General features: G+C 35.2%; 1 protein-coding gene across 1 annotated transcript in view; it reads left to right on the forward strand.

Moving 5' to 3' along the window:
* The window catches only part of TSGA10 (testis specific 10), a 104,759-nt gene that overhangs the window by 35,036 nt on the left and 55,703 nt on the right, over positions 1-14,020 (forward strand). The window contains exons 2-7 of the mRNA XM_066377596.1: positions 169-234; positions 2,532-2,699; positions 3,092-3,247; positions 7,656-7,826; positions 7,915-7,992; positions 8,861-9,012. Of these exons, the coding sequence (XP_066233693.1) occupies positions 169-234; positions 2,532-2,699; positions 3,092-3,247; positions 7,656-7,826; positions 7,915-7,992; positions 8,861-9,012 (791 nt within the window). The remainder of the gene's footprint in view (positions 1-168; positions 235-2,531; positions 2,700-3,091; positions 3,248-7,655; positions 7,827-7,914; positions 7,993-8,860; positions 9,013-14,020) is intronic.

Genomic DNA, 14,020 nt, shown 5'->3' on the forward strand with positions numbered 1-14,020 from the left:
TTGAACCCGGGTCCCCTGCACGCCAGGCCGACGCTCTACCGCTGAGCCAACCGGCCAGGGCCACATGTTTTTATTTTTAAGGGCTTGCTTTACTTGGTGCTCTCTGTTTCATTTAAATCACTTTAAATGTTTTAAATCCAAATAATTATTTTCTGGCTTGATTTTCAGATTGAACTCATTTGCCAGAAAAATAATATAATAGTATTGGAAAATACAATAAAAAGACTTAGATCTGTAAGTACATTTTTCTTAAATATGTGTTAAATAATAATTTTTATTCTGTTAATATAGTAAAACTTTGACAAATTGTACATATGTTTTGACTCATGAATTTGGTAAACAGTAAAAAAGTTTGTGTTCTAAAATGAGCCCTCTCATCTGACCTGTGGTAGCACAATGGATAGAATGTCAAGCTGGAATGCTGAGGTTGCCAGTTCAAAACCCTGGGCTTGGCTGGTCAAGGCACATACAACAAGCAAGCAAGGAACAACTGAAATGAAGCAACAATGAGTTATTACTTCTTGCTCCCTCCCCCATAAAATCAATAAATAAAATGAACCCTCTCTGTTGGGTGCACTAGGGCAGTGGTCCCCAACCCCTGGGCCGTGGACCAGTACTGGTCCGTGGGCCATTTGGTACCGGTCCACAGAGAAAAAGTAAATAATTTACATTATTTCCGTTTTATTTATATTTAAGTCTGAACGATGTTTTATTTTTTTAAAATGACCAGATTCCCTCTGTTACATCCGTCTAAGACTCACTCTTGATGCTTGTCGCGGTCACGTGATACATTTATCCATCCCACCCTAAAGGCCGGTCCGTGAAAATATTTTCTGACATTAAACTGGTCCATGGCCCAAAAAAGGTTGGGGACCATTGCACTAGGGTACTCCAGTCTGCAAGAGCAATGCTGTTCTTGCTCCATTTCTCATTGCAGTGTACTATTTTCCCGCCTACAGGGGAGAAAACTTGTGGTTAGTTTTATTAATGCCCTTAGCTGTTAACTGATTTAAAATGAATACTTAGCCCTGGCTGGTTGGCTCAGTGGTAGAGTGTTGGCCCTGTGTGTGGAAGTCCCGGGTTCAATTCCCAGCCAGGGCACACAGGAGAAGTGGCCATCTGCTTCTCCACCCCTCCCCCTCTCCTTTCTTTCTTTTTTTTTTTTTTTTAATTTTTCCTTTTTTTTAAAAGTTTTTTATTTATTCATTTTAGACAGGAGAGGGAGAGACAGAGAGAGAGGAGAGACAGAGAGAGAGAGAAGGGGGGAGGAGCTGGAAGCATCAACTCCCATATGTGCCTTGACCAGGCAAGCCCAGGGTTTCGAACCGGCAACCTCAGCATTTCCAGGTCGACGCTTTATCCACTGCGCCACCACAGGTCAGGCCTCTCCTTTCTTTCTATCTCTCTCTTCCCCTCCTGCAGCCAAGGCTCCATTGGAGCAAAGTTGGCCCAGGTGCTGAGGACAGCTCCATGGCCTCTGCCTCAGGCACTAGAATGGCTCTGATTGCAATGGAGCAGGGGTCCCCAAACTTTTTACACAGGGGGCCAGTTCACTGTCCCTCAGACCATTGGAGGGCCGCCACATACAATGCTCCTCTCACTGACCACCAATGAAAGAGGTGCCCCTTCTGGAAGTGTGGTGGGGAGGGGGGGTGGATAAATGGCCTCAGGGGGCCATGGTTTGGGGACACCTGCGAATGTAGCAACACCCCAGAGGGGCTAAGCATTGCTCCCTGGTGGGCATGCCAGGTGGATCCCTGTTGGGTGCATGCAGCATTCTGTCTCTCTGCCTCCCTGCTTCCCACTTCAGAAAAAAAAAAAGTTAAAATAAATAAATAAAATAAAATGATACTTAAAGTAATTTAATTCTTAAAATATAAGATGCATTAGTTTAAACATTAACTTTTATTCTTAGTAATATCTGTAAGTCAAATCTTGTTTAATTCTAAATAATATGTTTTCTTTATCTACAATGTGAAAAGAAAACTGCTCTGTTTAGACATTTTAATGTTATTTGAAATATTTGAAACATCTTCTCTGTAAGTATGTCTGTCATTTTCTACTCATGTAGCATTAGTAAAATGAATGTTGTAAAAGAAATGTTTCTAAGTATATTAAAGTGAATGGGAATGCATTGGAAAGTTCATACAAGTATGGCCTATCCAGTATTCATTTAATTTATTCATTTCTTGACCAATTATTGAGCAAAACTTAGATGTTATACACAGTTTTCTGAGCAAGTTAAATTTATCTCTGGGATTTGTAACTAGATCTGTAGTCATTTCTGACCTCTCTGAAACTTACCATTTTTTATTCAAAATTATTGAGTAAATTTAGGGGTACTTTTAGTTAAGTAAAAATTTAGAATATTCAAAAATGCTGGAAAAGAAAGATATGTAACTGCTTTTTTAAAGTATGATTTTTAAAATACCACATTATTTTTAAGGATCCTGTTTGTGTTCAACTTCATGTAGAAAATGATGTTATAGTTTATCTTGAAATAATAGCCTAATTTTTTCCTTCCTGGCAAGATAATTTTAGAGACTGAAAAAGCACGAAATAAATCTCCTTCCAGACTTGATTCCTTTGTCAAGACTTTAGAAGCAGACAGAGATTACTATAAGAGTGAAGCTCAAAATTTGAGAAAGATGATCAGAAGTAGATCTAAAAGTCCAAGACGCCCATCTCCTTCTTCCCGGGTAGGTTTTGGAAAGTTATGAATATTTTGGAGTTTTGCTCAGACATCAACTTTATTCTTTGATTTACCTAACCTGGAAATAATTCAGGTTGATTGGAGTGAATTGGTATATCAAAGAGATTGGGAGACAGAAGTCTCTTTCATGGACAGTGGATCACTGAAATTGGTTCTTTATGCCTGGCATTAATTGTGGTTGGGATATAATCAGACAAACGTGGCACAATTTGAGATGAAGCTGTTTGAAAGAGAGGTGATTTTTTAAAACTTTTATTCATCATTTCCTTTCATTTTATGTTTGCTTAAGTAGAGACTGTGTATTGCCATCAGCAGGTACTTTTCTATTTGTACTATATGTCAAAGAAGAATTTCAAATTTCTTATATAATAATTGTAGGCTACGAACTGTGATGTAGAGCTTTTGAAGACAACAAGAGACCGTGAAGAACTTAAATGCATGCTGGAAAAATATGAGCGTCATTTGGCAGAAATTCAGGGTAATGTCAAGGTTCTTACATCAGAGAGAGACAAGACCTTTCTTCTTTATGAACAGGTAAACTTGTTCATAAGGAAACAAAATACATATGTAATAACAGTTAATTCTAGAGATATATAATTCTTTAAGATATGCTTAAATGCCAATCAAAATAATTTACCTTTGTTCTTAAGATATTTTAATGAAATGTAATATATTTTCAATATAGTATATGTGTACACACATACATATGTTATCCCCATACCTATAGATGATATCCTTACATAGAAATAGTCTGATTTTTGGAATAAGAAATGGGGAAATGTTAAATGAAAGAGTATGGTGAGTTCCAGATAAAAAGATTTGCATTTGGAGGTTAAAAATACTAACATCATTTTGATATATGTACTATCAGTTACTTCAGAAACTGCCATATAATTTGTTTAATTATTGATCAGTGTCACCCTGTTAAGGTTAATTTTCTAAATAAAATTAAAAAAATAATTTCAGACAGTAAAATCGGTTTGTAGTTTATTTTTAGCTTAAAATTAATAGCGCTTATTAACCAAATACAGTGGTACCTTGAGATATGAATTTAATTCGTTCTGTAACCAAGCTTGTAAGTCAGTCAACTCGTATACCAAACTGCCGATACTGGACCTGTGCGCCAATGTGCCAACTAGTGGCAGCTTCCGAATCACAACTCGTATTTCGGAATTTTGCTCAGATCTCAAACAAAAATACAGACCGAGTCACAGCTCGTATCTTAAAAATCTGTATGTTGATCTGTTCGTATCTCAAGGTACCACTGTAGTTTCTTTATTCAACAGGTATTAAAACCCATATGTTACCAGCATAATTTCTTTTAAAAATATCAAGTTTTATTTAGAATTACAGCAGCTTTGTGCAGGGTTATGGGCTTGCTACTCTAAGGGAAAAAAATTACAAGATATACTTTTTTTAAGTTTAAAATTTACTTTAGTTGATTTTATTTAAGTTTGAAGTCAAACTTAAATATCTATTTCAAATAACTAAAGTGACTTTGGATACCATGATTATATGGCCTGTTTGCTTCATTTTATACATGAGAAGTCAGGGCTAGCAAGGTTAATTGATTTGCTCAAGAACAGCAGGATTCAGAGCACATTTTCTGACTCCTGTTTGGGTCTGCTCTTTGCCATTTAATTGACCTTGTCAAAGATGAATTGGCCCACATGGAAACGGATCAGTCTGGCATTTATCTTAATATATAAAATAAATGTTCATGCTATGATAAATGCTATATCATATCATGGAGTCCTTTTGGTTAAATCACAATACTGTTTTATTTTATTTTTTTCAGACTCTAATCTCAATTTTTTTAATTTCTTTTCCTCAGCAGTGTTTTAATGAGATATTATTATACTTAAATTTCTAAACATTATATTAGCTATTTAATGGATGATACATGATACTCTCTTTTATAATTAGCTTTCTTGTTTTCAGTTTGAGCAGTTTAAAAAGCAACTACCACTTTCTAAATGTGTGGGGTGATTACTTTGCTTTGATTACAATTGCCTGATATCTGTGTTTGTGCCGTGAAACCTGAGTGAGTGTATGTATGCACGATTGTAGGGCCACAGCTGCCATGGGGCAAGGAAGTCCTTTAATGAGAGGCCAGTGTGCATTAGTGTAAGGTATGGGATTAATTTACTGCAACCTCTGCCTTGAAGAGCCTACACTTGCATATAGTATGTTAGGGATTTTCAAATTTTTGCCATACTCCTTTTCTCAGACAATTTTATATTGGGATTTGAAGTGTAGATTCGCTTCTGAGAAGCTGCTGTGACCCACCCCACTGCCTCATTAAGCCATGAAGCACAGTGTAAAAGCATTTGCAGAGACTGTTTTCTGGGAGATATATTGTCTTGTATTTATTCATTTTTTTAACTTTAGCATAAGTAGTATAGAACAGTGATTTTCAACCTTTTTACACTTGGGGACTAGTGGAAATAGAATTATTTTGGGGACCACAAAGGCAGAAATCACCCTGAGCATAAACAAATTCAACTAAGATCATTTGGTCTATAATCTTCATACAACATCAGGGTGATTAATTTTTTCATGGACCAGCATGAAATTTCTGGCAGACCAGTCTGAGGACCAGCAGACACTGGTCTAGAAGATATGGTAAAAATAAAATAAGTGCACATTTTTATTTATGGTGATCAAGGAAATCTTTGCTAGACAATATAGAATTTGAGTCCCAAGGGATAGATGAATAGGTTTTCTATTATCTTGAAAGGGGTAAGAAGTAACATTCCAGAACTAAAGAAATGATGTGAAGCAAATGATGAAGGCAGGAAAATCAGTAGGTAAGTGGACCAGTGAAAGGCTAGAATCAAAGGTATGTGTCAGTGGAGGAAGGTAGAGCTAAGGCTGGAGAAGCAGACTGGACTGGAGCAGGAGTCTGCACACTTTTTCTGTGAAGGCCCAGATAATAAACATCTTGGGCTCTGCAGGCCATGCGATCTCTGTCACAGCTGTTCAACTTTGTTTTTGTGGTGTGAAGCATCCGTAGACAATACGCTATTGAATAAGTTTGCTATATTCCAATATAGCTTTATTTATGGACCCTGGAATTGGAATTTTATATTATTTTACCTGTTGTGAAATATTTTTCTTCTTTTGATTATTTTCAATCATTTAAAAATGTAAAAATCATTATCAGCTTATATGCCTACACAAAACAGGAGGCAGGCTGGATTTGAGCCATATGTCATTTACCAGTTTCAGGACTATATGGTGGATTGTTCACTGGGCCTTAGAAGGGGTTTATACTTTGCTTTATAAGCAATGGACTGTCTATTTATTTTTTAAAGCAGAAGAAATAGGATGAAAGTCACATATTTATCATTTTAACCCAGTAATAATTTTATATTATCTCATACATAATCTTTATATGTTATCTTCTTATATAAAAATTTCTCCTTCAAGAGAACTGGAGGATGGAGAAACTGTGGACTTTGTAGAAGGCTGTTACAGTAATCCATACATGAGACATTAAGGGGCTAAGCTAGGGTGCTCTAAAGGAATACTTGACAAGGTTTGATTCGAGCAAGAAGGAGAGATGAATAGAAATGTCCGAAGTTCTGTTTTGAGTGACTGGAGAATTGTGGTAATAGAAAAAGACATAAGAAAGTCATTTGGTGATTTGACAGAAAAAGTGTGTTTGGTTTGAAACAGATGGAGTACATTCAGGTAGTAATTGTCATCAGGCAGTAATTGCGGGACTGGATTGGGGAGAAAAGCAAGAGCTTAATATGTAGATTTAGACATCATCTGCTTAGAGGTCAGAGTAGCTGAGGTCTTGAGAAAGCTATAAATAGAGGATCTTGGGAAGTTTTGTTTGGTTGATAGAGCAACTTTTGAAAGAGAGAAAGTAGATAGGAAACTAAGCAGAACAATATAAGACCAAGGGAGGAAGAAATTTATAGGAGGGTGTTGAAACAATGTCAGATGTTGTCAAAATATTGAGAACAGGAACTGAGCAAAGGCCATTAAATTTGGTGAGGTCATTAGGTGAAATTCTGCAAAGCAGTCGGGTGAGAAAGTGGGTAGGAAGGAACAGGCCATGGTTTAGACACTTAAAAAGATAAATAGAAAGAGAGTGTCATAGGATGGCAAATGGGGTACAAAAGGACTAAATGACAGTTTTTCAAGATATAGGAACCCTGTGCATGGTTGGAGAAAGAGCCAGAGGAGGGTACTATTCAAAGTGAGAGGAAATAATTATAATTGAGTCAGGGATATCTTAGAAGACACTTTAGGAGATGAGTTCCAGAATTCTGGTGAAGACATAGCTATGGAAATTGAGAAGTTAACCTGTCTTCCTCTGAGATGGGAGACTAGCAGAATAGATAATGATTACAATGGAGAGGAAGGAAGATAAAGGACTTATGCCACAAAGGAGGATATGAAATCAGCTGCAGATGTAGAATAGACTTGGAAGGAGGATGGTTGAACGTATGTAGAGAGTATGTTGGGATGTCAGTAAGGATTGGTGGGCCTTTCTGTCAAGGTTAGGATAGTTAGGCCATGACTATGGTGTATACATTTATGTAGAGAAGACTAGAACACTATGATCCTATTTATTAAACCATTATTTACCTGAATTGTACTAAATTCAAGCTTATATCACAAAGTGGATGGGAGTATGCCATGTATATTTCTTAGTAAATCATTCTTGCATTTACTGCCTCCAAATTAATTTTAAAAATTTTGGCAAAGACATTGTAAACCAGACTTCTATTTGTACACATCCATTTGCATTTGAGGAGCATCATTTGGATTTACTTGTATAAAGTAAAAATTATACTGTTATCCTATAGCATGCATATTAATATAGGTTTAGGTTTTAACTGGGTGGTTATTAGGTAGCTATATAATATATGTCTGTTTTGAAACTTGTTAAATTAAGAGTTCTATCTATATATTTAAATAATAGGCGCAGGAAGAAATTGCCCGACTTCGACGAGAAATGATGAAAAGCTGTAAGTCTCCTAAATCAACAACAGCACATGCCATCCTCCGGCGGGTGGAGACCGAACGAGATGTAGCCTTCACTGATTTACGAAGAATGACCACAGAGCGAGATAGTCTGAGAGAGAGGCTAAAGGTTTGAAAGGATTTTATCTTTATGAACATTTGTGAAACACAATATGGTGACTTTAAAAGCACTTTGTTTTGTTTTGTTTTTTAACCAGATTGCCCAAGAGACAGCATTTAATGAGAAGGCTCACTTGGAACAAAGGATAGAGGAGCTGGAGTGCACAGTTCATAACGTAAAGAAAATCACTTTTGCATTTTTGGCTATAAACTGTCAATGATTTTCCTTTTTTCCTTTTTTTCTATACTCTGAGATATTCTTTTATATTTCTAAGATAGGGTTTGTAATCCTAAGATATTTAAGGTGGTACATATTTATGGTGTAAATAGTTGAATTTTCATTATTTCCTTCTAAAATTGTAAAATCTTTTTTATGTTAAGTTGCAAGGTGTGTAACTTATAAAAATGGTTAGGGATGTATTCTCAGGATTTTAGCAAATTTTACATTTCCCTATTTCATTAAAGATAACATTGCCAGATACAGAGAAACTGGATTATTCTACCCAGAGTAAGTAGGGTAGAGAACATTATGATGAAATTAAAATTAATGAGAAAAATATATGTATACTGAATTTAAATGAGAAGCATCACCTTTTTTACTAATCAAAGATTTGAGATGTTATGACTATATAAATAAAATTAAGGGAATATGACTTTCTGTTATCAAATTTAATTGAATATATTCATAAATTCATCTGTATTATGTTATAATGAGTTAAAAAGCAGTAGGTAGGGGAAAACAATTTTTTTATGATTCCACTTCATAGTTTGTTAATGTTGAGCTACAAATAGAAAAGTTTTTGCAATAGAATATATCTACTGAAGTCAAATTGAACCAGATCGGAATGTAGATGGATATACTATCTTGTTCCTATTCCAGAATACTTTGTCTATACAGCCTCCCACAACATTCAAATCTAATCTGGTCCTTTCATTGTATAAATCTTGTCATATACCAGTTTGTACAAAGAGAGGATGTTTCTTTAGGAAGCTCGCAAAGATGTTTTTAGTGATGGCAGTAACCTGGTCATTCTACTTGTATAGCTTGATGATGAACGTATGGAGCAAATGTCAAATATGACTTTGATGAAGGAAACCATAACCACTGTGGAAAAAGAGATGAAATCACTAGCAAGAAAGGCAATGGATACCGAAAGTGAACTTGGCAGACAAAAAGCAGAGAATAATTCTTTGAGGTAAACTAAATTGCCTTTGAACAACTAATAGTTTATTATACATAACTCTGCTTTTTGCAATGTATTTTATCTTATTTATTTATTTATTTATTTATATATTTATTTATTTTGTGACAGAGACAGAGAGAGTCAGAGAGAGGGACAGAGACAGACAGGCAGCAGGAAGGGAGAGATGAGAAGCATCAATTCTTCCTTGTGGCACCTTAGTTGTTCATTGATTACTTTCTCATATGTGCCTTGGCCGGGGGGCTACAGCAGACCAAGTGACCCCTTACTCGAGCCAGTTAACTTGGGCTCAAGCTGTTGAGCTTTGCTCAAACCAGATGAGCCTGCGCTCAAGCTGGCGACCTCGGGTCTTGAACCTGGGTCCTCTTTATCCCGTCCGATGCTCTATTCACTGCGCCACCACCTGGTCAGGCTGCAGTGTATTTTATAATGGTAATTAAGTTATTTGTCAACTTTAATTTTGGGGAGCATTATTACAAAGCAGTTGTAGAAACCTTGGTACACATGAAATGATTTCCCCCAAATTAATTACAGGTTGGTGACACTACCCTTAACCAGGACTCAGTTCTAGTAATCTCAATCTTACATTTGGAGAAAGCATTAATGTAAAAACTAAAATAGTTTTTACAAAGCCATTCTGAGTACAGAGCATGTTTGACTTTGGTATTTGATTATTAATTTACCTTTATATCTGAAATTATTGTTCTGGGATTTGAACAGTGTAAAAACACAAAAGCACAAAAAAGGTTTTACAGTAGATTTAGAATATAATAAAAAGTCATGGTAGAGAAATAGGAACATATAACAGAACTTAGTAACTGAATGTTGAGTGCAGTGTTTAACACTTCCTATATATTGGTATGGTGGCAGAAGGTAGGGCAGTCAAGTGGCATACACAGGCAGTAAGTACAGGGGAGTAAGCTTTCGAAGACCTCCATGCTAGTGGTTTTGTTTTACTTTTAGTATTTGTTACGTGAAAAATAGAGGTTCTACAGATTCAGTAAGGTTGGATTTTAGTGCATATATGAACATTTGAAAAATAGTAGCTCATGTGAGTGTGAAACAAATTACTAAGTATACAGCTGATACTTGGTTCACATATGAGTTGACAGAGTCTTCTCTATGATCAAGGGTCTGTAGTGCATACCTTGAAATCACTTATCAGAATACATAATCACTCAAATTCTTCCCTTTATTTTTTAATTTCCTGCTTGAAAGGATATTGCAATCTCAGGTAAAATAAAAGCAATAACAAAATAAAACAATATTATCAAAGAAAACCTTGGAAAATAGAGAAAATTATAAAGAAAATTTAATAACCCATAACTTCATAACCCAAGGAAAACTAATATTTTGTAGATATGTTTCTAACCAGAAATATTTTTGTATATATATATGCTTTCTATGTAATTGATATTATTCTATATTAAGTTATATATTTGAGCAATTTTACTTAATTGTATACCATAAACATTTTTCCATGTCATTAGAAGTTCTTTGAAAACATTTTAGTAGTTTATTAAAATATTTTAATAGACATGCATAAATGGAGATTTTTGGTATACATTTGTTTTAATAGGTATTATTGAAGTATAATTGACAAATGTGTGATGTTTAGTAAGTATTGACATATGTTTGTACCTGTAAAACCATCACCACAATCTAACCATTTCCTTAGGCCCTTCTATAACCTCTTCCCTACCTTGCTAATCAATCCCTAGGCAATGACTGATTTGCTTTCTGTGATAGAAATTTGTTTTTATTTTTAAAATGTTATAAAATGAAATCATACAGTATACAGTGTGTTCTTTTATTATGTTCCTTTCACTCAGCACGGTTATTTTGAGATTTATTCATGTTGTCACATATAATCAAGAGTTTATTTCTGATTACCACTGAGTAGTATTTCATTGTATGGATATACAGTGTAGACATTTTAGTTGTCTGAAGTTTGGGGCTAAAACAAAACTGTTTTGAAAGTTCTTATATTTATCTTTGTTGGATATATGCTTTTATTTCTCTAGGATAATACCTAAGAGTACAGTGAATGAATCATACGATGGATATGTTTAACTTTTGAAGAAACTATTAAACTGTTTTTCTATAGTGGTTCTATTATTTTATTTTACATTAGAACGACCAGTGTATGAATGTTCCAGTTGTTCCATATCTTCATCAACACTTGGTGTGTGATATTTTAATTTTAGCTATGCTAATAGATATGTATTATGGTTTTAATTTACCTTTTCTAATAACTAATGATTTTAAGCATCTGTATATGTACTTATGAACTATACATATATCTTCCTTCATGTCTGTTCAAATCTTTTATTGAGTTGTTTATATCATTATTAATTCATAGAAGTATTTTCTGTGTTTTAGATATAAGTCCTTTATCAGATGTGTGTTTTGCAAGTAATTCCTCTCTGTGGCTTGTTTTTTTTATTTTATTTTCTTAACAGTGTCTTTGAAAGAGAATATGTTCTTAATTTTGATTAAATGAAATTTATTGATATTTAAAAATTTATATCCAGCTTTTTGTGTTCTTTTAAGGAAATCATCAAGCTTAGTTCTGGCCAGGTAGTTCAGTTGGTTAGAATGTTATCCCAATACACTGAGGTTGCAGGCTTGATCTCGGGTCAGAGCACGCACAAGAATCAACCAATGAATGCATAAATAAGTGGAACAACAAACTGATGTTTCTCTCTCCCCCCCTTCCTTTTTCTCTAAAATAAATTAAAAAAAATAAAATTGCAAAAAAAAATCAAGCCTAAGGTAACTGATTACCCATGTTTTCTCCCATGTTTTCTTCTAGCAATTTTTTTCTTTTCTTCTAGCAATTTTATAGTTTTAGTTCTTAAATTTAATTTATAGCCTGAACAGGTGGTGGCGCAGTGGATAGAGCATTGGACTGGGATGCTGAGGACCCAGGTTTGAAACCCTGAGGTTGCCAGCTTGAGCACAGGCTCATCCAGCTTGAGCATGGGTGCACCAGCTTGAGCGTAGGATCACTGGTTTGAGCATGGGATCATAGACATGACCACATGGTCACTGGATTGAGCCCAAAGGTCGCTGGCTCGAGCAAGGGGTCACTCGGTCTGTTGTAGCCCCCCGGTCAAGGCCCATATGAGAAAACAATCAATGAATAACTAAGGAGTCGCAGATGAAGAATTGATGCATCTCATCTCTCTCCCTTCTTGTTTGTCTGTCCCTTTCTAACTCTCTCACTGTCTCTGTCAAAAGAAAAAGAAAAAAAAATTTAATCTACAATCCATTTCAAGTTAATTTTTGTATATAGTACAAGATATAGACCAAAGTTTACTTTTCTGCATATGGATATGTAATTTTTCTAGCACCATTTGTTGAAAACTATTTTTCTATACTGAACTGTTTTCCACCTTTGTAGTAAGTCAGTTGTCCATGTATGTGTGGGTTTGTTTCTTGGTTTTCTATTTTGTTTGATGATCTATTTATATATCTTGATGCCTGGTTACTTTAAGTCTGCAAATTAGATAATGCTAGTCCTCTGACTATTCTTTCTCAAAGTTCTTTTGGCTCTTCTAGTTCCTTTGCATTTTAACTTTAGAATTAACTTCACAAATATACAAAGGAAGCCTGCTTGGGAATTGGATTGGAATTGGGAGAAAATGACATCTAAAGAATGTCAAGTGTTCCTACTCAGGAACATGGTAGATCTTTAATTTCCTGCAGGATATTTTATAATTTTTAGTGTAAAGGTCATAAACTTCTTTTTTCAGATTTATTCCTAAGTATTTCCTATATTTTTATGGAGTTTTATTTATTTTATTTTATTTTTTAAATTTTATTTAGAAAGTTAACAGGGTGACACTGATCAATCTATAAGAGCACCTAGGTTTCAGGTGAACATTTCTATAGCATTTGAACTGTTGATTATGTTGTATACCCATCACCCAAAGTCAAATCATTTTTCATCACTGTATATTTGTCCCTCTTTACACCCTTCTCCCTACTCCCTCTCTCACATCCCCCTCCTCCTGGTAACCATTTCACTTTTATCTATGTCTATGAGTTTCAATTTTATATCCCACCTATGTATGAAATGATATAGTTCTTAGCTTTTTCTGATTTATGTACTTTTTAAAATTTTTTTATTAATTTTAATGGGGTGACATCAATAAATCAGGGTACATATATTCAAAGAAAACATGTCCAGGTTATCTTGTCATTCAATTATGTTGCATACCCATCACCCAAAGTCAGATTGTCCTCCGTCACCTTCTATCTAGTTTTCTTTGTGCCCCTCCCTCTCCCCCTCCCTCTCTCCCTCCTTCCCTCCGCCTGCCCCCCGTTAACCACCACACTCTCTGATTTACTTACTTCATTGAATATAATGTTCTCAAGGTCCAGCCATATTAATGGCACTATGGCATAAATGGCACTATGTCATTATTTCTTATGGCTGAGTAGTATTCCATTGTCTATATCTACCACATCTACTTTATCCAATCCTCTTATCAAAGGACACTTTGGTTGTTTCCATGTCTTGGCCACTGTGAATAATACTGCTATGAACATGGGGATGCTTGTGTCTTTACGGACCAGTGTTTTTTAGTTTTTTGGGGGTAGATAAACAGTAGAAGGACTGCTGGGTCATAAGATAGTTCTATTCTTAATTGTTTGAGAAACCACTAAACCTTCTTTCATAATGACTGTAACAGTTACATTCCCACAAGCAGTGAATGAGGGTTCCTTTTTCTCCACAGCATCTCCAACACTTGTTATTACCTGTCTTGTTGATAATACCCAATATAATAGGTGTGAGATGGTATCTCATTGTAATTTTGATTTGCATTTCTCTAATAGCTAGTGAAGATGAACATCTTTTCATTTATCTGTTGGCCATTTGTATGTCTTCTTGGGAGTGTTGGAGAGGCTGTGGAGAAAAAGAAACCCTCATTCACTGCTGGTGGGAATGTAAAGTGTAAACAGATGTTCAGGTCCTCTCCCCATTTTTTAATTA

This window comes from Saccopteryx leptura, chromosome 3 (genome assembly GCF_036850995.1).
Source record: "Saccopteryx leptura isolate mSacLep1 chromosome 3, mSacLep1_pri_phased_curated, whole genome shotgun sequence".
NCBI classification, from domain to species: domain Eukaryota; kingdom Metazoa; phylum Chordata; class Mammalia; order Chiroptera; family Emballonuridae; genus Saccopteryx; species Saccopteryx leptura.